Source organism: Terrapene carolina, unplaced genomic scaffold (assembly GCF_002925995.2).
Source record: "Terrapene carolina triunguis isolate 2854851 unplaced genomic scaffold, T_m_triunguis-2.0 Scaffold96, whole genome shotgun sequence".
Lineage (NCBI taxonomy): Eukaryota > Metazoa > Chordata > Testudines > Emydidae > Terrapene > Terrapene triunguis.
Genome location: NW_020664447.1, coordinates 43484888 through 43509740, shown reverse-complemented (window position 1 = coordinate 43509740; position 24853 = coordinate 43484888). Strand labels below are relative to the sequence as shown.

Sequence of the window (24853 nt, the reverse complement as noted above, 5' to 3'; positions counted from 1 at the left end):
GGCAAAAGGGTGCTTTTGCTGGCATAACTTATTCTTTGTCAGTTTATGCTAGTTCTCTCACACAAACACACACCCCCTTAACTAACATTACTGTATCAGCAAAAATTTCTCATGTAGACCTGGCCTGAGAGGTTGCTGTATGTTTTGAAGCATGAGGGTTTATATCCCTTATAAAAATAATTATATCTAATGTAACTGAATGATCTTCTTATCCACATACATTTATAATTTTCTTTTGAATCCTAGTAAGCTCTTAGCCGCAATAATATCTTGTGGCAGCAGATTCACAAGCTAATTATCTAATTACCTGTGTTTTCTGTTGAGATCCCAAACTTCATGCTGCTCCTTGTCAGTTACACAGTGACTAGACTGTCTGTCAGTAGATAGTGTGGATTGTGCAATGTGGGGGAGGAGGAGAACAAAAGAATAAGGGGGAAAAAACAACCTTCCCAAAGGGATTTTTGCAGTTAAATATTAAAAGCTACATTTTGCCCAGGGAGGCAAGTGCCTGGTTTTTACTATTTCCAATTGAAAAGACAGGGAAGTGTAGGGATGCAGAATGTAATTACCCAATTTAATGAGAACTGCATGCAAGCATCCAATTGCAGACAGAATGTGTTCAGTAGAACTCTTACCCCCTGAGCTTTTCAACAAATAAATGCCCAAACCAGGAAGCCCTCATTCTATTAAATGTTCTTCTTCTAACATTGTGCTGGTACCGCAGCATGTTTCATGTTAATATTAGAAATCAGGTTAACAGCAGCATTTGTTTTCTCCTGTTCATTCCAGTTATTCTCAAGTGATTGCTGAGTGGCCGGTAGCTGTCCTTGTGCTCTGTTCGGTGACAGTTCTGGTTTGTACTTTAGCTGGCCTGCTAGTTGGAAATCTGCCAGATTTTTCAGAACCGTTGATGGTAAGTCCCTGCAGATGATATGGGGCAGGCATGTCATCCATGAATGCAAGGAAAATCAGTGGAACAATCAATTATGTTTTCTTCCTGCAGTGTAAAATTATCACATTCCCTACTCCTTTGGAAATGGATGGAGAAGAGAGCATAAATACATGAGGACATTAAAGACACTATCACTCTCACATTCCCCCAGAATGCACAACAGTTTATAATATCTACCACCAGATGACAATCTGCTACCCCCTCATTCTCAGAAATATCAGAAAGTGCATTAGGTTACAAGGGAATCTGCATTCCCTGCTCTTCTTTTGATATGAGAATCACAGAAATTGAAAATGAAAAGAAACCTGTTAGGTAAACTAGTCCATCTCTCTCATTCACTACAGGAGCGTTCTCTGCACTATATTTGCCTGTGCGTTGGCCTGCCATAGTTTTAAAGGATTTTAGTGAAGTACTTCCATTACTTTCTTTCGGAGACTATTTCACTGTTCATTAAAACATTTTTCTTGTTATTCAGTCTTAATGTTCCTTTGCTCATTTTCAACATATTGCTCCTAATAGTGCCCCTTTAGTATTTCCTAAATAGTTCCTCTCCCTCCAGGGTGTTTACCCTTTTCCTCTACCTAAGAAAAAACATCCTTGAAAAACATGGAAAAATACCATCCTACTCAGACAGGCTCTAGGATGAGATGAAGGACACCTTTCCAGGAGAGAGATAGAGAAGAAAATCATTCTGGTCAAGGTTCCAGTGTGGACTATAGACTGTGTCGAGAGGGAAGAAAATAAATCCTACTTCTGCAGCTGTCGATTTTGGTTGATGCCCCTTATCTAGAGAGGAAGAGAGAAATCCTGCTTGGCCTGTTCAGGATGAACTATCTCACTACTGGCCAAAAAGGAAAGGAAAAATTATATTTCTGTAGGTTCACATATGGACTATGCCCCCCTTTCTAAGAGAAATTCAATTTGTGTGTGCCTCAAAAAAGTGATTAGATTCTAATAATCACAGACACGTGCTGTGTCTGACACAAGGTGTGGCGGAGGTGGGCTAAGGAAGGTTAAGCCAAAGCACAAGTCTGACAAGTTAATTAAACCCTTTTGCTTGGCTTTAGGGATTTGAGCCTCGAGATACTGACATTGGCAGAAAACTCATTGTCTGGAAGAATGTACAAACCCATACAGGCCATCAGAAGACCCTTTCGCTTTCTCCCTACACTGAAAAGAACAGGTATCTGAATTTAGTTCTTTGGGTTTCAGTGCTTGCAATGGCATGATGAGACTGCTTTACTGATGATGTGACATCTTAGTTTGGTTGCAATTGGGTTGTAAAATCAATAAGTAACATTTTCAAAAATCCCAAAGTGAATTAGGAGCCTAAATCCCCATTTTCAAAATTGATTATGTACTTAGGAGCCTAAATCCATTGGCTGTCAATGAGACTTAGGCTAAAGTCTTTTCAAAATAGGATTAGGCTTCTAGGGAGATGTCTACACTGCAATAAAAAAGCTGCAGCAACGAGACGCAAGTGCCCAGGTCAGCTGACTCAGCCGTGTAGCGTGTAGCGGCTGTGGGTCTAAAAATTTGCAATGTAGACATTCGGGTTGAGGCTGGAGCCTGGACTCTGGGACCCGCCCCTCTCACGGGGTCTCAGAGCCTGGGTTCCAGCCCGAGCCTGAATGTCTACACTACAATTGTATAGCCCTACAGCCCAAGACCTGCGAGCCTGAGTCAGCTGACCCAGGCCACCCACGGCCATGCAATGGGTCTTTCATTGCAGTACAGTCACTTAAGTCACTAAGGCCTGGTCTACACTAACACCCCAATTCGATCTAAGGTACGCAACTTCAGCTACGTGAATAACGTAGCTGAAGTCGACATACCTTAGTTCGAATTTACCGCGGTTCAGACGCAGTCCACACGCGGCAGGCAGGCTCCCCCGTCGACTCCGCGGTACTCCTCTCGCTGAGGTGGAGTACCGCAGTCGACGGCGAGCACTTCCTGGTTCGAATTATCGCGTCCAGACCAGACGCGATAAATCGAACCCGGAAGTTCGATTGCCAGCCGTCGAACTACCGCGGTAGTGTAGACCTGGCCTAAGGCATTTTTGAAAATTTTACTCAACAGCTTTAAGCAGCTGCAGAGATAATTCAGTGACTCCAAAAGGAGTGATGTGGGATCTAACTTAATCACTCATGACTGCAAGTTGAAGCAGTCAAACCTGCACAATAGTCCAATACTGAACCTCTGGACCCAAACCATGTCCTCATTTTAGGTCAGTGGCCGCTCCAATTGCATTATGTCTCATCAAAGCACATTTTCATGGTGTGACAATCCATGGCTAGTCAACCACATGACTTGTAGAAAGATGTTAAATCCAGCTGTTCCATAGAAGAATAACTGTGAACTCTTGATAGCTATGGTGACGTTGGTATTAACAGAGGGCAGAGGTTTATCCATGGCGAACAAGAAGCAAGAACACGACGGATGGTAGAACAAGACTATGGAAAGGACAGTTTCTTTTGTGGCCCCCCAGGTGAGTGAAGTCTTAACATATACCTTCAAAATGTAACCACCAAGAAAGAGGGGACAGTGGGAAACTGCAATAGCACAAAGAGATGTAACATCCGGTACATGTGGAAGTGTTCATAAAATGTCCAATAAAGCAGTCAGGCATAATACAATTTTGTGCCCTCTGTGTATTTCATCTAGTGATCTTGCAGCATTTTGCAAACATTAATTTATTAAGCCTCCCCAGTTATCGGCAAGCAGAGCTGACTGAAATTTTGTATGGGTTTTATTGGATTTCATGAAAAATTAATTCTTCCCTTCGCGCCCCCCCCCCAAATAATTGTTGAAGGGTGTTTTGTTTTGTTTTTTAAATTAAATTTTCTTCCAAAATTGAAAATTTTAAAAATGTTTATTTTGAAATAATGAGAAAGTACCCATTTTATCTCTCAGTTTCTAACTCTTCTCTCCTTCTTTTTTCCCAACTGGAACAGTATGTAAAAAGTAAAAAAATGAAAATAACACTTTGCCGCAATTATTTTGTTTTTACACTTTTCCAGTGGAAAAATTAAATAAGAGAAAGTGTTTTTTTTTCTCACTTCCACACCCCTCCATACACCCTTTTTTAATTAAAGAAATGGAGGAAAATAGTGAGGGAAAGGGGGGGGACTATCCCAAATATTCAAAATAAAAATCTTAATTTTGTTTTGAAAATTTTGTTTCAAATGTTTTCAGCAGAAATGAAATTGAAAAATGAAAAAATTCAAATGAAATGACAAGTGTTGATTTTTCTTTTGAAAATTTTTGACCAAAAGAAGAAATAAATCTGAGTCTGTTCTGTTGGTGGGGGCATTAGTATTCCATTTTACAGATGGGTGGGGAAATTGAGCACAGAGAGGTTAAGTGACTTGCCAGAAATAACACAAGTGAGTGGACTTATGGGAATAGCACCTAGATATTCTGATTCCCAATCTCCTGCTTTAAGTCATCCTTTTAAGTAAATGGTTCAACCACTGGAGAAACAAACCACCAGTTTGTCAAGGCCTCAGCCCCTCCCTCTCTCCCCACGACCAACTGTACAGACTTTTGTCAGGAGATAACAGAAATGGTCTGAATCAGATCCACAATAGTTTCGCTGTAGAGAAATGAAATTCACAAGTGAAAATTATGAGAGAACCCCATGTCCCTCCTTTCCTGACCCTGACACATATGGAAAGCGTGATGGGGCAGAGGTCACATGAGGCAATTTGCACACTTTATAGCCCTATCATTTATCAAGATCCATAAGCTCTGTTGCTCCATTTCAACTGATAGAATCATCAGTGGTAGACTTACACACAGCACTATGTTTTTTAAATAGACTAATTATTTCAAACAGTGTGGCTGATTCCTCCTCGGTTACCTAACTACATTTCTGTTTTTTAGGAAAGAGTTATTCTCAGCTGGTGTTTATGTCCACAACTGCTGGGAGCTTGTGGAACTTGCAAGCGATTCAGTCCATGTGTCAAATTGAACAGGACAAGGTTAGTAATATCATGGGGAATATATACACATGCAATCTCATTTCAATTTACTGGTTTAATCATTAACCAAAAGCTAGCAAGAAAAAAATCATATGAGACATATAGTATCTTTCATCCTGGAGAATCCCAGTGGATTTTACAGGCTTATAAATAAAAGAATAACTTTACCTACCACTGAAATGCAGCTGCCTCTGGGCTGAAGAGCCATAGCTGTTTTATAGTACACACACAACAGCTTGGGCAAGAAACTGATGATAGTATATCGAACTGAAACTATAGAATTTAGGGTGGTTAATGTAATTACTAAAAGAGGAATTTGGCCCATATACTGAGCCTAACACCCCACACACTACAGTGAGGAGGGCCATATAAACAGAAAGATTAGATTGGATTAGATTATGATAGTTTTGTGAAAAGCACCATGGGATCTTTATTAAACATAAGTGATCATATTCTTCAGAAGTTGGCACCTCTAACAGCACAACAGCCTCTCTAAATTAGAGGTGCCAAGTAAGTAGATGGAGATAGATCAGCAATATGGCCTTCTATCCAGAGAGGACTGCACTGGATGTGACTAGACTTAATCTTCTAAATTGCCAATAATATTTTACATCCAATACCGGTAAGAATGGCTCCATGGTCTCCTGAATGCTCCTTGCTACAATAGTAGAAAGACATAGCAGAGGACAGGACAGTGAGTGGAAGACAGGAGTATTAATTAGGGTTAGTTTATCAGTGATGGTAAGAAATACCAATTGCTAGTGTGCCTGAAGAGTTAAAATTGGAAGGGCTATGAAAGCCTTCCAAAGAAAAAGATGTCTGAATGTATCCTCTGTGCAAGTGCCAGGCAAAAGGGCCCCTGAGAAGGAAGAGAATAGTATTTGCCCTATGCAATTAACAGGGAAACAGTGTTAAGCATTGATTAGATCAGAGGTGGGCAAACTACGGCCCGCGGCCCACATCCAGCCTGCGGGACCGTCCTGCCCGGCCCCCGAGCTCCTGGCCCGGGAGGCTTGCCCCCCAGTCCCTCCCCTGTTGTCCCCCTCCCCCGCAGCCTCAGCTTGCTCGCTGCGCCGCCGGCGCAATGATCTGGGCGGCGGGGCTGTGAGCTCCTGGGGCAGTGCCATGGGTGGCTCCAGGCACCAGCGCACCAAGCGCGTGCCGGGGGCGGCAACCCACGGGGGGCGGCCTGCCGGTCGCTGTGAGGGCGGCAGTCAGGGAGCCTTCAGTGGCATGCCTGCAGGAGGTCCACCGGTCCCGCGGCTTTGGCGGCAATTCGGCGGCGGGTACGCCAAAGGCACGGCACTGGTGGACCTCCTGCAGGCATGCCGCCGAATCCGCGTTACCAGCCGGACCTCCCACAGGCACGCTGCCGAAAGCTGCTTGACTGCCGTGCTTGGGGCAGCAAAATACATAGAGCCGCCCCGGGCAGCGCAGCTGCAGAGCCCAGCCTGACCAGGTCTCTGTGCTGCATGGTGGTGGCGGCGGCGTGGCCCAGCTCCAGCTGGGCGGCGCAGCTGTAGCGCCACCAGCCACCGGTGCTCCAGGCAGTGCGGTAAGGGGGCAGGGAGCAGGGGGGGTTGGATAGAGAGCAGGGGAGTTCGGGGTGGTGGTCAGGGGGCGGGGGTCTGGATGGGGGTGGGGCGGTCAGGGGGGGAACAGGGGGTTGAATGGAGGCAGAGGTCCCAGGGGGGCAGTCAGGAAGGAGGGGGGTTGGATGGGGCGGCAGGGGGAGTCAGGGGCAGAGGTTCCAGGGGCAGTCAGGGGACAGGGAGAAGGGGTGGTTGGATGGGGCAGGGGTCCCGGGGGGGCTGTCAGGAATGAGAGGAGGGGTTGGATGGGGCGGCGGGAGTCCGGGGGCGGTCAGGGAGCAGGGGTGTGTGGATGGGGCAGGGGTCCCGGGGGGCCTGTCACAGAACAGGGGGGATTGGATGGGGCAGGAGTCCCAGGGGGGGGCAGGCAGATAGGAGGTGGGGACTGGGCCAAGACCCCCTCCCCTAACCGGCCCTCCATACAATTTAAGAAACCTGATGCGGCCCTCGGGCCAAAAAGTTTGCCCACCCCTGGATTAGATCATGGTGGAAGAGAGTCTGTAGCACCTGCTACCCGCACAAAATTCTCTGTTACTCACACACTCTAGGGGCACCCACCCTTACCCCATTCCTAGGGCTCAGGTGCAACCTTACATTCTAGGGCACCCACTCTTACCCTGTTCCTAGGGCTCAGATGTAACCCTATTAATTTAGGCACCCATCCTTACCCTTCCTTTGGCTCAGGGCGTAACTTTATCCCTGCGGGTTTGCGGGGTCTTTTATCAATGGAAGAGCCTTACACAGTAATATCCTACTTAACCTCTATTTATTAACAATTACCCAACAACAACAAAATGCATATGCTAAACATACAATGCTCACCACTCCCAGTCCCAATAAGGCAGATGAACTTTTCTTGATGGCCAGTCAGGATCAGGTCATCTGGGTGACTCCAGTTTCTGCACGGTGTCATTAACAGAGTGTTGAGGTCTGGCAGCTCTGATCTTGGGGCTGTGTCCTGGAGTTGGTTTCTAAGAACTTCCTTTTGGACCCCAGTTTATATAGTGAAACTTCAGTCTTTCTTAGCTATACCTTAACCAATCATTTTACTAAAATTTTACTAACCAATCCTAACATATTGTAACATAATTCTCTACCCAATCATACCCCACCACCTTAACTGATTTACACCTTGCAAAATTAATTATGTAACAGACAAACAATCAAAGAACCAGACAGAGATCGCACAGATAAACAATAGAGAAATGGGGACCATAAAGACAAAACAATAAAGAAATGAGGATTTCACAACCACAACTATTGATAAGTGATTTCTTGCCAGACAGAATGCTATCAAACTAAGTTTTCTTTAACCATCATAAGATCTGTTTCTTTATCTGGTGATGGTGGGTGCTATTAGGACAGGATCGCCTTCTTAACAGCCTGATATTACATTGTTTTAATGTAATTTAAATGGAATGTGAGGATGTGATTTCCTGCTTCTTAGCTAATGGCTGCTGCTCTCCTAATATGGCTGCAGACAAAGGCCTTAGGCCTTACAATATGGCTACAGGAAAAGGCCTTATCCTTACAGCCTTATGCCTCCTGCTTATGTCCTTCACAGAATGTCACTGCGGTGCAGAAAAAAGAAGCTTAAGAGAAAAAGGATAAAGGGTGTAAAAATTCTCATCTTAGTGGTCCTAATCCAGAGAATGAATGTAAATTGAGGAAAGCTGCTTTCACAAGTATTAGGACAATGGATTGAGGAAGGGTCCCAATTCCTAAATCAATGCAAAAAATACATAACAGGGGCTATTAATTTAGTTCTGGAAAAAGTGCTGCCCAAACATCTTGTTTCAATGGCTACAATATATTGTATTTTGTCAACAGAAGGTTGGGGAGTCAGGGTTTATAAACATGGGGAGGACAGAATAATTCTTGTGAGAATTTAAACACTCTGCTGTATAAAGGCAGTGGGGTAAAAAGTTTTATAGGGAGAGTCTAATCTGATGTTCTCCTATTGGCTGTTTTTCAGATCCGCTCACATGCTCATTTTGGGAATCTCTGCCAACGTACTGAACGCAATGAATGCTGCCCAAGCTGGTCTCTGGGTAACTATATTGCTGTCCTTCACAACAGATCTTCTTGTCTGGAGATAACTCAAGCAGATGTCTCCCACACCCTGGCACTCCTCCGTTCCTGTGCCCCAGACTACCACAAAGGCATCCTTATTCCTTCTTGCATAGGTCCCAGGACTGGAAGAGAGAAACACTCTCAGTGTGCCAAAGTACCAGAAAAATGTACCCGGTTCAATGGTATTTACCAGCTTCTTCACTTCTTGGTTGACAGAGACTTTCTCAGTCTTCAGACAATGGAATATCAAGTGCCATCACTGAAATACAGCCTGCTGTTTTTGCCTACAAAGAAAGGAGCATCTATGATGGAAATCTACCTGAACAACCTTGAGTCATGGGACCTGTTTGATAATTACACATTAATCACTGGAATGGACCTGGGTCTTAAACAGAAACTATTCCAGCACTATCTTTTACTGGATACAATGTATCCAGTCCTGGCAATATTAGCCATTTTTCTAAGTATGACTTTTTATTTACGCTCAATCTTTATTACTTCTATGGTTCTTATGATTGTTGTCAGTTCTTTGATGATCTCCTTCTTCTTGTATAAGGTGGCCTTCAGATTCACCTATTTCCCTTTTGTAAACCTGACAGCAGTTGTCATTCTCAGTAGCATTTGCGCCAATCACACCTTTGTGTTTTTTGATCTCTGGAGCCTCAGCAAGAGCCAGAATCCTTCTGCAGGCCTCCTGCAGTGGATGAGCCAAACCATGCACCACTTTGGGTATCTCATGCTGGCGTCTTCCTTTACAACAGGTGCTGCTTTCTATGCCAGCTATATGAGCAATATAATTGCCATCTGCTGTTTTGCCATCTACATGGGCACATGTGTATTGGTGAATTTAGTATTCATGGTAACTTGGCTTCCATCTTCTGTTGTGTTGTATGAACGCTACATAGCAACAAACTGCATTTATAAACCGGAAGACTACTGGAACTATAGTGGGCATAAAAGAGTTATTTTCTCTCTCCATCATATACTCAGGGGTCTCCAGAATACCTTGTGTGAAACCTCCAAGCTTTTATTTGAGAAGATTCTTCCATGTGGTGTTATAAAGTTTCGTTACATTTGGATCTGCTGGTTTACAGCCTTGGCAATAGGGGGTGCCTACATTTCCTGTTTTAATCCTAAACTAAAACTCCCCAGTTTAGAGATGCCATCTGTCCAGATGTTTAGGTTAAGCCATCCCTTTGAAAGATATGATGCAGAATACTGTCACCAGTTCATGTTTGAGAGGCTGGAGCATGGAGAAGGACAACGCATGCCCATCACTATAGTCTGGGGCATACTGCCTGTGGACAATGGGGATCATTTCAATCCTAAGAGCAATGGTACGCTGGTGAAAGATACCACATTTACGATCCAAAATCCTGAAGCTCAAAACTGGCTCTTGGAATTCTGCCAAAAAGTGAAAAATCAAACTTTCTACTATTCTGATTTGGAGCAGAAATCTACAGTTTGTTTCATGGAAGAGTTTCACACGTGGATGGACAGTCGCCAGTGCTCCCAGCAAGATCACAGCTTCAATCTCTGCTGTAACCACTTCCCCTTCCCCTATGGAAGTGAAGTCTTCCTGCACTGCATCAAAATGATGATCATGGAACAAAGCAGAGATGGGGCTGAAACCTATGACTTGGGTCTTAGATTTGATGGAGAGGGAAACCTAGTTGCCTTGGTGCTACAGTTTCAAACTATTTATCACTACAGCTTCAACTACAGCAAAGCCAAACAATTCTACAATGAAATTGGCCACTGGATAACAGAGGAAATGAAGACTGCCCCCATGGGGCTTCAGAATGGATGGTACACCAGTAAACTAGAGCTATATAATCTCCAGCACAGTCTTAGCACAGAGACAATGGTGGTCATAGGGCTATCCATAACCATCTCTTTTGTGGTGCTGCTGCTCACCACCTGGAATGTCATTCTTAGCATATTCTCTGTTACAGCTATCACAGGCACTGTGCTGGTAACTGTTGGACTTTTGGTGCTGTTGGAATGGCAGCTCAATGCAGTGGAGTCTCTCTTCATTTCAGCAGCAGTAGGCCTCTCCACTGACTTTACAGTGAACTACTGTATTTCCTACCACTTGTGCCCACATTCTGATCGCCTGAGCCGAGTGGCCTTCTCTCTGAAGCAGATGAGCTGTGCCACTGCTATGGTGGCATCTGCTCTGTTTTCTGCAGGTATCATCATGCTGCCTGCCACAGTGCTGGCATACCGGAAGCTGGGGATATTCATAATGATGATCAAATGTATCAGCTGTGGATTTGCCAGCTTCTTTTTTCAGTCTCTATGCTGCTTCTTTGGCCCAGAGAAGAACTGTGGTCAGATCCTTTGGCCTTGCACCTATGTCTTGAAGGACTATTCTGATGACTCCAGGCCAAATGGAAGCTTTAACTGTGGGGGAGAAGAGAAGCAGAACAGATTACGGAAGGTGCAAGAGTCTAACACTGCAAATGAACAGTATGAGCTCCAGCCCTTGGCCAGAAAACTTAGTGACAGTTTTGACAACAGCACTTCCACAAGCAAATTGTCTAATCGTCCTTCTGTCCTATCTGAAGACATACAGCTCCAAGACAGCAGGTGTCCCAGAATAGGAATCCATCCTTCTCTTGAAACAGACAGACAGAATCTGCAGGAGACTCTAATGGACCACCATGTAGATCTTTGTCAGTGTCCCGCCTTGCAAACATCTTCTCCTTACAAACATAGTAGCACAGGAGCAGAAGCAGAAATTCATAGAGAGAGACTCTGCAGAGATTGTAGATGTCAAAAATATGGTCCAAAAGCCTGGGATGGATACATGCTGGACTATCTTTATTCAGCCAGCATGAAAGATGAAGGACAGTTAAATAAATCTCAGTGTTCTAGAGACACTGCTCAACAACAGTCAGATTATACCTCAGAAAATAGTAATCTCCCTGAAGCTGAAATTTACAAATTTCACAGAGGCCTTTGTTCTCATAGCAGTTCTTTCAATGTGCTCAATGTCTCCAGTGAGATCTCTCTCAGTGATTTTGAGCAGAGCATAAAACTTGCTGAGTCAGCCAGTTCTTCTCCCAATGTCTTAGATGTGTCTGATTCCTGCTGTGCAGCCGAGAGAGGTCACCTGAATGGGAAGAGAGACACCCTGAGGTTGGACCTGAGAGAGACTGTCTTTGACGTATCTCTACCAGCATCCCAGCAAAACAGCTCTTCTTGGAAAAACCGACTGGGATTAGGGAGTGAAGGTCCAGTTGTTTTACCAAACAGCCAACCAGACATGCCTGATGTTTGGATCAAACGATCCAGTGCACAAAATTCTGGTTACAGCAGCTGAAATCTCCAAGAAAGCAAAACTCAATTACAGAAGAAAACAGGAAATAAACCTCCTATTTACACTGTAAATATAAAATCTTTCCTCCCTTCCCTTTTTGAGCTAGGAATATTTCCAGATATTTCAGATGCAGAGATGCTTACATTTTCACTGATTCAGCAAATCTGATATTAAAAAAATGAGGATTAGAGATGAATTTTAATGCAGTAAAAAAATCTTTGTCCAGCAGCCCATGCCATATTCACAATTGTACTGTTTGACATTCCCTACAGTGATTAGATTTGGTTTCCTGCCAAGTACAAGAAAGAAGGGGATAATGATTAAAGAGGTGACGCTCTCCAAATATTTAAAGAAATAAATCCCATGTACAAAAATATCTATAATTGTTAATCATTGGAATCTGACTAATGGCTGGAGAAAAAACTGTTTCCTGTTGAAGCAGATCTCAGTTTTTATTAGCAGTCCAGGTTTACAAATTTCCCCAAAGGAACTGTATTCAGATATTTATTTAAATCTGTCCAGTGAGTGTTTTTCAACTGGTATGGTCTGTTACTCTTCAATGAGAAGACTATATAATCCAGCCCCAAATATCTTTCAGATCAGGATTTCAGCTGGTTTTGCTGGAGAGAACTCCTTCTGACACTGCTTCAATGTGGGGTTTTCCTTGACAGAAAGCCATCCCCTTGTCCTCTGTGACTTGGGCAGCTTGTGTTTCATGTTCATAGCTAGTTTCTATCCCAGGCAAAAATGTAAAAATATTTTTAAAGTTGGCATATCTGCTGCATCTTGAATTTTACTTTTTTCTTTACCAGAAAAAAACAAAAAAACAAAACGTTGTCTTTATCTGTTACAATAAGAAAAAGCTTTCTCTCTAAAAGTCAGCATAAAAATAAATATTTATGACAAACTTTCCTGAACACCGTGATACCTTGTGCCTTTGCTATGAATATTGTGATTTGTTTTCTTTATGTTGTACATGCCTAATGTGTTTTCCTATGGCATCAGCACGAGGAAATTTGCACCTCTGAGCTTCCATCCATCAATATGCACACTGTAGCTATCTATTCATTCATATTAGCTATCTGGGAAACTCACCAAGGTTGGCTGGTGCAGGTTAGCAAGAGCTAAGAAATTCAAAAAAGCAAGAAATTCAAGTTGGAACACTGGACCTTCTGGTTTGTATTTAATATGGTTCAATTTTCCAATTTGATTTTATCTTATGTTTGCCTAGATCCCATATGGATGGCACCTACAACTTGCATTTCAGCTCTACAGTAATAAATACAAAAAGTGACTTGAGAATACACGGTGACTTCGTTCTTCTGTAAATTGGGACCTCATATTCATTGTTTGCAATGATTTGTAGCCCACATCTGAAAATGATGTCAGCAAATATGATATAAGCATTCCAGAAAGTCAATGACAGATTTTATAAATATCTCTTTTTTGTTTGTTTGTTTTTTGCCCATATCATTGTGTAAGTGGGACAAGTGTGTGCGGGGGAAGGAGAATCATCTGATTGAAATATAAAACTAAGGCCTAGTTCTGCAAGCTGATCTAAACTAGAGGATTTACACCTGCACAGATCAGCTTGCACAATTGGGGCCTAAGGGAAGAGCTGATTATGTAAAAACCTATCCTTTAGCAGTATCTACTAGTGCAAAGTTACAGAGCAATAAAGTTAATAACTACATGTAATATTTCAAATGACCAGCAACAGTTCTATCAGACCTCCCTGTGAGAGATTTCTCTTATAATTGTAACAAAAGCCTGATAAAACTAGTAGCAGCAAGGCCGGTCTTGGCTCAGTGGTGAGAAAATCAATATCTCTGTGTTTTATCTCAGGCACTGATCCTGCAAAGACTTACCGGTACATACTTGCTTAATTTTAAAAACGTAACTCATTCTAATGGTATGCCAGAGTATGTGATATCCTTGAATAGAAAAGCTTATCTATCAGATTTGGTAAAAGAAGGAAGACACAAACAAGATAAATATTTAGAAGTATGGAAATGCCTTGCATTATATATTCAGAAAAATAAAAAATAGCAGCAAAAGCTAAAACTATCTACCAACCCTTCTTCAAATATTGAGGACAAGCTCTGAGTTCCAAAGGGCTTGGAGGTCTCTTAAAAGGCAAATAAGCTAAAGGATGTTTGGGGAAAAAAAGATTGGCTTGTTAAAAAAGAGAGAGAGAGAGAGAGAGAAAATATGAAATGTGTCTGAAAAATCTGATCAAGTTCTCATTTTTAAGTAGGGAGTTTTCAAAAATACAGTTATATGTCTGTGACCTCTAAGCACACTTTTTTAGGGGCAACCAACAGCCACAATGCAATTTTGGGTGTGTTAAGAGTTTCCATTACAAACCATATTTTTTAGGATTTTAGAAGTATTAGAGTCCATAAAATGTGCTTCAGTCTTAATTGGTCAAATTCATGCCTGTATATTCATACCTATGACTAGTGTACCATTATTTCCCACTATTTGGGGACTGTGTGTATCACTGTATCTGTTGAAATAATTTTAAAATAAATCGTTAAAAAACAGATGGCCACTGTTGTCACATATTGTAAACACTTGCGGCACTGTTTCCCCCACATCAGCCCCTGTGACTAAAGCTGAACAGAAAATTTTCATCAGAAGTTTTTTGCTGGGAAAAGCTGTTTTTGACAAAGCTTCCCCCCCCCCCAAAAAAAATTGTATCATTTTTTATGAAATTTCCCATAAAAATATTCAATATGAAAAATTTCATTTTGGAAAAAAATCTAAATTTTGTTTCAAATTTTATTTTCATTTGTATATTATTTGCATGTTATTTCCTAACATGTCAGCAGTAGTAGTTCATAATATATTTATATATATAGTAGTGCATATACATATTGTATTATGCCATGTCAGCTGCAGTGCATAATAATTGAAATATTCTCTTATTTGTGAAATCATTAAGTTTAGTACTGATCAAAGTGTTTCCTGCTTGTGTTAGAGTGATAAGGCAGGTGAGGTAATATCTTTTATTGCAGTGGTTCTCAACCTTTCCAGATTATTGTACCCTTTTCAGGAGTGTGAGTTGTCTTGTGTATCCAAAGTTTCACCAAACTTAAAAACTGCTTGCTTACAAAATCAGACATAAAAAGACAAAAGCGTCACCTCACACTATTACTGAAAAATTGCTTACTTTCTCATTATCATATAAATCAATTGGAATATAAATATTGTACTTATATTTCAGTGTATACATTATAGAGCAGTATAAACAAGTCATTGTCTGTATGAAATTTTAGACTGCACTGACTTCGCTAGTGATTTTTATGTAGCCTGTTGTAAAACTAGGCAAAGATGTAGATGAATTGATGTGTGCCCTGGAAGACCTCTGCATACCCCCAAGGGTACAGGTACCCCTGATTGAGAACCACTGTTTTATTGGACCAACTTCTGTTGTGAAAAAGTCAAGCTTTTGAGAAACACAGAGCTCTTCTTCAGATCCTGCTTGTGGTGTAAGGAAAGGTTGACATTCAAGTTATGCACTAGTTACTATGCACACCTCGACCTCTTAACACATAATAAAATAATGTATAAATAATACAAAATAGTCTACAATTTAAAACATTACAGATAAAATTTGAAATGTGAAACTAAAACAAAACAAAAGGAACATTTTCAGAATATCCGTTGAGAAGGAAATTGCAAAAATAGTCGGTTTTCTTTCAATTTGGAATGAAAACAAATTTCAAAATGCCCATTTTCCTGTGAAATGGAAACCCCAAGTTCGCAGCAGCTCTGCTCCTGCCTCCCTGCAGCTACCCTGCCTAGCCGGTGACAGTGCTAGGTCAGTGGGAGCCCTACCAGGACTATTCCCCCCACCCCCTACAAGTTACTAATTGCACTTTCCCACAAACCAAAAACGAGGGGGGCCCTTGTCCGGCTCTGAACAATTGCCTAGTCTGCCTATGCCTAGCTCCGCCGCCGGGGCAAGACAGCGCCACGCAGCCCCAGCCCCACAGCACTGCTGGCTACTGCAAGTCTGGGCGGGGCCGGAGCGGGGCGAGGGGCCGGGCCGGGCAGGGCTGAGTGGGGGGGGCCGCCCTGCTGCGCCCTTGGCTCCCTCGCAGCCGCCGGGCAGCACGGAGCAGGAAAGCCGCCTCCCCCCCCAAGCCATAACGCAGCGTCGCGGCGCCCCGGCCGCAGCGCAGACCCCTGCAGGGTAGGCGGCGCCGCCCGCCCACGGGGGCACGTGCCTGTGGACACGTTCCCCGCGTCTCCGACTTGCCCGCCCCAGCTCAGGGCAATGAATTCGTGGGGGCGTCACTTTCCCTACTGCGCATGTGCACACATTTGGCGGTACCTGCGCACTATGGCGACGCCGCCAGCTGGCTTTGCGCCTGCGCGCCTCTTCGCCCCGCCCTTCCGTCGCCGTTCCCATTTTCAAACGGCAGCGGGAACGGCCCCCACCCAGAGAGGTGCCTGTCGCGGTTATCTCTCGCTGTCACGCGAGCCGGTACCCGGTCCGGGGCTCCTTCGTTCCCGCTCTGTGCAGCGCGCGGGACGGGTCAGGCCCGGCTCTCAGGTGGGGGTGGGGAGGCGCTTTCCTAGAGCCCGACACGCGCGGGCTTCGGTTGCAAAGCGAAACGGTCGGAGCGGCCGTGCTGTTCCCGCGGGCCTGGCCGAGCCCTGCGGAACGTCCCCTGGGGCTTCCAAACGCTCGCTGGGCTGCTCGGGGACGCATCTCCCGTCCTCACGCCCCGGAAAAGCCTCCTGGGAGTAGATCAGCGCGTCCTTCCCGCGTCAGCCTTGGCGTCCAGGCTCGCGCTGCGGAGACCCGCCGGCCATGGAGAACGAAAATTCCCGGATCCCGGTCTACAGCTTCCATCACCCCACAGCGCCCTCCCGTAGCGTCCCCCCAGGTGAGTGACACAGCGCGGGATGTCTCAGCGGTGCTGCTGATCGTCCTCTGCCTCCCTTCTTTCCTTAGCGCAAGGGTGGGAGAACGGAGCCTTTTGAGCTGCAGCGAAGTATTATTGCCTACTTCTAAATACGTGTGGTCTCTTATATTGTGAAACATGAATATGTTAAATTTGCAAATGCCTCTCCTGGAATTGACACCTCCTCATCTATTATTGGGAGAGGACTACATCCACCCTGATTGAATTGGCCCTGTCAACACTGGTTCTCCACTTGCGCAGGTACTCCCTTCTCTTCGTGTGTCATTAATATGTTACTTTTTCAAGATCCCTCTTTTCATTGGCTGAGCACCTGTTTGTGTCTCAAAACCAGTTGGTTTTTTGTAAAACATAGGGTGGGAGAGGGTGTGCTAGAAGAGTTCATTTTGATTTTATTATTTATCATTATTATTGCAAAGTAGGTTGGTGGGAAAGAATACAACCCCTTCCATTTTTAGGAATAAAATGGCCCAGGGGCACTTGACTTTCAGAAGGCTGATGAGAGATGGCATTGAGGGGCTTTTGGATTCAGAGGGTGACATAGGTCTTAACTTTCTAGAGCATTAACTTTGTTCTCTAAAGAATCAGGGATAAATGCTCGTCAATATCTTTTAGTAAAACCATGAGTATCATGGGTGTTTTTAATTTGCAGAATGGTTTTAATCTTACTAATAACTATTATAGTTCATCCAATATTAAACCCTGTAATTATTCTGCATCCTTAACTGTAACAGTGATAAATAGAAAACTCTTAGCATGCCATCCTCATGTGTTCATAATCTCTTGAAACTTGTATTTTGGGCAGAAACTCTCCATGCTTGGCCTCCTAGGTTTGTCTTCATTCCCTGTGTTTTTAATGTGTTTGTGGGATAACAAATGTGTGTTAACTATCTCTGTAAAAACATAGTGGAGCCAAGGCATGTTAGTTTTGCTACTGGATTAACTAGGTGAGATCAGTCCCAGGAGAGCACATAGTGCTGACCGCACAGCTCCGCTTTGGATTTTACAGCAAGATGGCTATCACACATTTGTTATCTCGTTATTTTTTTAAAATCAGTTTGCATCATTGCTGAGCTTTTTCAAAAATTCTCCTACTGTTGGTCTAGTGCTGGTGCAACTCACCAGTGCTAGCAATACTGGTAGGGCCAGCATAAGCCAGGTAAAGTCATCTTAACCACAGTTTTGCCTAACTTTGCTCAGAGGAGGTCAAAACAATACGATGGCCAAAACCCATGTGTGGCTGCTCTACATTAATGCTCCTATTGCTAGCCTGTAGCTGAACTTCCTAAACTGCTTGGTGTGAACAAGGCTCTACATAATTAGTGGAAATATCAGATGTTAAAGAGTGGCCAGATCATCATGACATACAGTCTGACTGTATATTCAGAGAGCAAGCTTTCTCATGACCTTGTGTGACATTCATCTTAATGTTAGAAGTCTGGAGTTGCTTAAGCAACATCAAATTAGATCTTCTAACCCTAAAAGTGTTAAATAGATCTGTTCTTCATTTGACACTGAACAACTTTTACTATCAAAGCAGTATTCATGTACCTGTCTGATGCTGAAATGACTGTCTGTGTCATTAAACCTGGCTGTCAAGCTATCCCATCCAGTGCTGGAATGGTAAACTACACTCTAAAATTGCTTACCATAGCCCATCCAGGGCTTAAGTAACAAATTTTTCATTCTGAGCCTGTATCTTGCTCAGAATTTGGAGGGATGGGGTGCGGCGTGCTACTTAGTCATCATTACTTCACATCTTGTTAGAGTGAGATGTTAACATACAAGTGATTCCTCCAAAGTTCAAGATTTCTTTGCTAATGTGGAAGTTGGAGGACTATTTTCTCTTGTTAGTTCCTCACATTGTTCGGTGACGCTTGTATCTTGTTGCAGACACACAGACGCCATTTCCATCGAAGAAACAACGTATCAACAAAACAGTTGAGCCAGAATTCAGCAAAGATCCCAATTTCACTTTTAGCTCAAATGTTCCAGAGGATGGTGTCTTCAAAGCCAAAAACCAAGGGTAAATGAAAAATACATGCACTGATAAACTTCAGGTTTTTAGTAATCTAAAAATGTCCAAAAGGTACTCCAGTCAGTAGCAAAAAATATGCATAGAAAATCAGGCTTTTGTTAAAGTGATAGTTGGTTTGGTGGTTTGGCAAAATGCTACATGCTTTGATAGTAATACTTCTACCTTTTTAATCTCTGTAGGTCTACCAAGAAAGTGGAGCCTCTTTCTAAAAAGACAGCAACAACTGCACGAGGGTAAGTTGGTGCAAAAAAACCCTATCTCAAATAGTACTATTAGCTGTCCTGATGAGGCCCAGCCTTGTATGGCAATGAACAGTATGGCCATATGTGCTGATGGCCAACAATAAACTCAGGATACATGGAGCCCAAAACACTCTAGTAGTTAGTTCAGTGCGCACTCCATCTTTCAAGAGAGGAAGCTACACTACTGCAGGTGCACTGAACAGTGTCTGACACTTCCCTGGCTGAAGCAAGTCTTAACCATATGCTTAGCTGAATACTAACCATAAACTGGCATCTGTTAAATCCTCGGTGATGTGTGACTCTCGACAGACCCCTGAGCCGATACAGATTGGAGACAGAGCTAAAGACGAAGAACCAGTTGTTGGAAGTAGCCAAACAGCAACTGCACTCAAAGCTGGCAGGAGCACAGGTAAAAAGCAATACTTGGCTGATCATCTTGTTAAAAGATTATCTGGTAATACTTTTATGAGCTGTGTGGGGAATAATGCTGTGGCTCATGGAGTCCAAATAAGATCTCTTCTGTTCCTATAAAAACAACGAGGAGTTCTGTTCCCATGTACCACACTCCCAATTTACTTGTTTAAAGCTGTGACCGAAGCCTGCTATTAGGTCTAGTATGTGGAATAGAAGGCAATGAGTTTGTCAAGATTCAGGGCTAGCTGCACCTCTGTCGCCTCTTGATCTTTCTAGCTTTTAGGCCTTGACCCTTCACATCTCAGGCAAAATCATGTGATTCTTCCACTCTTAGACCAGGCTGTAGGCTACACTACCAAGTGGGACTATTCAATAGATCCAACTGGATTAGGGTACCTGCAGTTCTTCCCTTCAGGAGCTGTGACCAGTGGTGAACACAGTGACACAAAACAGCCTTCTTTTAAAGTGTTCTTAAATCTGAACAGTGGGAACACAGCATAAGAATACTCCTGGGGCATTCTGTGCCAAAAAATTAAAAATTTTGCACACACTATTTTAAATTTTTTGCAAATTTTATTTGTCAAAATAACACTATTTAATCACGCGAGTTTCAATTAGTTTGGAAATTTATTTCAAAATACCTGTCAGCAAGTATGTCTGTAACAACACCGCATGCATGTGCGTGCATGCGCGCGCGCACACACACACACACACACACAGAGTCCCCCAGGAGTAGAGTTAAAGAAACCCCTATGACAACCCAGTGTACTGTTTCTCTGCCCCCTTTCTCCCCCAGAGCCAGCTGGGGGGCCAGACACCCACAACCCCTCCCCACCAGAGCCCAGCTGTGGTTGTCTTTTCCTCCCTGCCAATACACCCAAACCCCCTCCCCCCAGAGCCCAGTTGCAGGGCCCACCTGTCCCAGATACCTGCACCACCACCCCTCTCCCGAGCCCAGCTGCAGGCCCCCCTGCCCAAACACCCACCCCTCTCCCCTTCAGAGCCCAGCGATCCAGTGGGAGAAACAGCCTGATGCTAGGTCCCAAGCTTGTGGAGAGTTTCCTGCGTGCCATGTCTCCTTCCCTCCGGGCATGCGGGGAACTGCAACTGCTGGGAATCCTCTAGCTCAAGGGTAGGCAACCTATGGCACACGTGCCGAAGGCAGCACGCGAGCCGATTTTTCAATAGCACTCTCACTGCCTGGCCACCGGTCCGGGGCGCTCTGCATATTAATTTAATTTTAAATGAAGCTTCTTAAACATTTTAAAAACCTTATTTACTTTACATACAACAATAGTTTAGTTATATATTATAGACTTATAGAAAGAGACCTTCTAAAAATGTTAAAATGTATGACTGGCACGCGAACCTTAAATTAGAGTGAATAAATGAAGACTTGGCACACCACTTTTGAAAGGTTGCGGACCTCTGCTCTAGCTCTTCCCCCTGCCCCCCAGCCATTTCTTCTGTGTGTGAACTGGACTCTGCTGGGTCCAGCGGCCCCTAGTGGCAGCCAGCAGCACTGTAGCACATTTTTGTGGGAAGAAAGGAAATTCTGCTCACACAACATTAATTTAATTTCTGTGAAATTCTCCATGATGCAGAATTCCCCCAAGAGTAAAACAAAACATTTTAATTATTAAATTATCAGATTTATTAAAACAAAGTCTTGTTTACCTAAAAGCTTAAGTAGGTCTATATTACCCTAGACACACTGATCTCTTGGGGAGCAGTCTGTTGCCTACACTCAATAGTTTCTGCTTCAGTCTCTTCCTCTTACTCCGACCCTTAACATTTTGACTTCCTCCACAGCATGGCCAGGTCTACACTATAAACTCTTGTCAGCAAAGCTATGTCCGTCAGGGTTATGAAGAGCTATGCCAGCAAAAACCCCTACTGTAGATGCAGTTGTACCAGCAAAACTGGGCTTTTGCTGGTATAGCTTATTTCTCTGCGGGGTAGGGGGGCAGTACTTGAGTAAGCTATACCAGCAAAACTGTGGTTTTACTGGTATAAGCTGTGTCTATACTACGAATGCTTTGCTGGTAAAATATGCTGGTATAGCTATACCAGCCAAGTGCTCCTACTGTAGACCTGGTCTTTCTGTTTCTAAACCCTTCTGAGGTTTTGCTTTCTCCCTGGGACTGAGACATTCCTGGATAAACCTGTTTTAGCAAGTCAATAGGGGGTCTAGCCAGCACTCCAGAACAAATAACTCCAGCACTGTTCATCAAGTGGTTGCTGAGACGGGCTGTTCAAGATTTACTGTCGCGCCGCCTCCACCCTTCCCTTGGGATGCATTTAATTAGCAACTTGTTAGGAATTAACACAACATATGCCTACAGTAATTGAATCAAGAGATAGTAGTAAATTATTACAGGCAGCTCCAAATCTGTCAGTATTAAAAGGTGGTGAGCACTAAGTCAGTGTCCAAGAACTTATCTCCAATGTATTGGGAGCAGGTATGGCTGCTAACTGGAAAGAAGATGGGAGGGAACAGGAAGAATCTTTTTAGGGGCTTTATTGACTTCTAACTTGTGTGGTACTGATAGGGCACTATAAAAGACTTAAGAGAAAAGAATGAAGTCCTGGAAGAAGTTGTTCAAAAGCTGAAGAAATTTCAAGATAACTGTATGGTGATTTTAGAAAGCAGAAATATTGATCCAGGTAAGGACTAACTATTTCAGTTCTGAGCATAAGATGGGGAGCTAGCCCCCATCTCCACCCATTATGATAATTGGTACCCTGATTCTTCAGGTGCGACCTTTTTGTTGTAACCAAGGAGCTCATGTGACATTCATTCTTGATTTCAGTGTAGCAGAGATTTTGGCATAACACTAATCACTCTGGGCTGAAAGGGAGAAGTTGTTCCATCTGGCTCTCTGCTTACTACAGAAGAACCAGACTCACAACTCCCGAGAATACTTGATTTGCTCTTAATGTAAGTTTAGAGGCTGATTCTGCAGTGAAGTGACTTAATACTGTGGGTGAAGGTGAGGTCTAACAGCTAGTGGGGAATTGTATCGGTAACTACTAAAGAAGCTTATGAAAGTATTTATAAACCAGTTACAGGCAATGAAATCTTGGAGGAAGAAGATACGAAGGAGTGTCAGAAGCAGACAATGGTGAGAACTTGTCAGAGTGGAATTGGGTTAAACAGACTTTGTTTACTAGACGTTTAAATTGATGATAGAGGCAATTGCTGTGTGATGCAGAATCTGGATAAACTAGATGCTTTGGACTTTTCTTCAGTTGCTGACAGAGAAGCTTAAAGAAGAACTGAGACTATTCAGCCAAATGGCTGAAAAACAAGAAGAGCTTCTGGTAAGACAACCCTTTCCTTCATCCCAAACCATGCAATTGAATATCTGGGGTTAGCTGAAATTCTGAAGTTTGGTTTTCCTGGGTTCTCTTCAAGCAAACTAATGTACTGTAGCAGGCCTTTTACCTTGCCTCCTGTCTTCAATTCTAAATATGCATGTAGTAAGGACATTCTAGATGGTATTAAGTCCCCAAAGAGATGGGAAGGGATTACAGTTTAAATCAGTCACATCACTGAAATTAACAGCCAATTTAACTTGGAAGATCCAGTATAATCCAGGATAATCAGGATTAAGTGTAGTCAGAACTGGAATGAGAGGCCTCCAAGAGAGAACGAAGGGTGCATCAGGACGCTAATGATTCTGAAAATAGCAATGAACCAATGTCGCAGAATGGTGGGAAAGGGTGGCGGCAATGTTCTGGAAGTGCAAATTTACATATGTGCTGAGAAGTTTCTGCTACTTAGGGTCACTAAAGATCTCATGACCCTATTCACAATGGATGATGCATTAGACTTCATGGGGAAAAGGATGGTCCAGTAGTTAGGGCACTAGCCTGGAACTCAGACTTGGGTCCAACTCTCTGCTCTGCCACAGACTTCCGGTGTGACCTTGGGCATGTCATCTGGTCTGTGCCCCACTTTCCAATCTGTACAACAAGGAGAACAGTACTTACCTTCCTTATGGGGGTCTTAAAAATAAATTAGGTTGCCAAGTGTCAGATGCTGCAATAATGCCCATATAACTACCACAGGTAGCATCCTAGCCAAATTTCAGCTATCTATGTAGCAGTGTTTCAGAAGTGGCTCTTCAGGGTGAGAACTCCTACTATGCCAGCTAGCATGGTAAGTTCAGAATACCCGAGATTCCTTAAACCGTGGTCTTTACTGAATTAACTTTGATTCAGTTGGATGAAGACAAAAAAACAATACTTAGTTGTGCTCTCACTTGATCAGCAGGCATTTTGAAGTTACCAAGGGCTGGACTTGAACAGGATGTCTTAGTAAGAAATTGATGCTTTGGGGTAAGGCGCTGACAAGAAATGGGGCTGAAGCAAAGTGGTCTTCCTGGTGTGGCTTGACTTACAATAAGTCCGTGTGCTTTTAGCTCTGCCACCTCTGTGGAGTCATACATATTTGTAACAGTCCCTACTGTGCACTAACTTGCTCTTTCCATATAGACAGCAACAACTATGTGGAAACTGGCAGAGAATGACCGAAACAATTTCCTGGAGAAGCAGACATCCTTTCAGAGAGAAACAGAAGAGTATGCTGCCACTGTTGGTCAGGTGGAGCTCCTCTTGGACACATGAGGAGCAAGGACTAATCTTTGTCATGTTGGTGCCCTTATCAGCTTCTCATGACATGTGTGTGACTCTGATCCAGGAGCATAGTTTACTGTAAACAAAGGAATTAAAGGTTACTAATGGGTCACAGAGTACACCAGAGCCCCTTTTTAAGTGGACGGATAAACATAATAGAGATGTATTAGTCATTCCACCATAGGAGGTTCCCCTTCATAACATAACTAATATATATATATATATATATATATATATATATATATACTTTTTTACTCTTTTGTAAATGTGATCTATTTAAAAAAAAAATCCTTTCAAGCTTTGTGAATTTACATGTATTGCTTAGACATTTTAAGCTGTAAAATTGATTTGTCTTGATGGGGGAAATAACCCTCCTGTTTAGGCTTATTTTAATGCCTGCCTTTTGTTACTCAACTGTATTTTCATATTTCTAGTAAACATCTTATTACCCCTAACTCAGGTGTGGAGTGAAACTATTATCACTTTTCCCAAACAGCTGTTCTTGCTCTCCTAGCTCATTTCCAGCCCTCCCTATTCCCTTCTGAATACCTGGCTGTACCTTTCCCCCAAGCAGCTGCAGGAAGTATAAGTTGATGTAAAGGATTGGTTAAGATTCCAGGTCGGGTCGGGGTCTGGTTGTGCACTGCCTGCCCCGT

General features: G+C 43.3%; 2 protein-coding genes across 2 annotated transcripts in view; both read left to right on the top strand.

The window, feature by feature from the left end:
• The window catches only part of DISP2 (dispatched RND transporter family member 2), a 40349-nt gene extending 28421 nt beyond the window's left edge, over positions 1–11928 (top strand). The window contains exons 4-8 of the mRNA XM_026651260.1: positions 790–913; positions 2020–2135; positions 3322–3440; positions 4838–4935; positions 8503–11928. Coding sequence (XP_026507045.1) covers positions 790–913; positions 2020–2135; positions 3322–3440; positions 4838–4935; positions 8503–11928 — 3883 coding nt within the window. The remainder of the gene's footprint in view (positions 1–789; positions 914–2019; positions 2136–3321; positions 3441–4837; positions 4936–8502) is intronic.
• A 4399-nt stretch (positions 11929–16327) lies between these two features.
• Positions 16328–24643, top strand: KNSTRN (kinetochore localized astrin (SPAG5) binding protein). Its single transcript, XM_024212049.2, has 8 exons — positions 16328–16826; positions 18756–18888; positions 19080–19133; positions 19452–19551; positions 22109–22223; positions 22623–22681; positions 22809–22880; positions 24057–24643. Exons 1-8 carry the CDS (start codon positions 16751–16753, stop codon positions 24186–24188), a joined length of 741 nt encoding a protein of 246 aa, XP_024067817.1. The 5' UTR covers positions 16328–16750; the 3' UTR covers positions 24189–24643.
• The last annotated feature ends 210 nt before the right edge of the window (positions 24644–24853 follow it).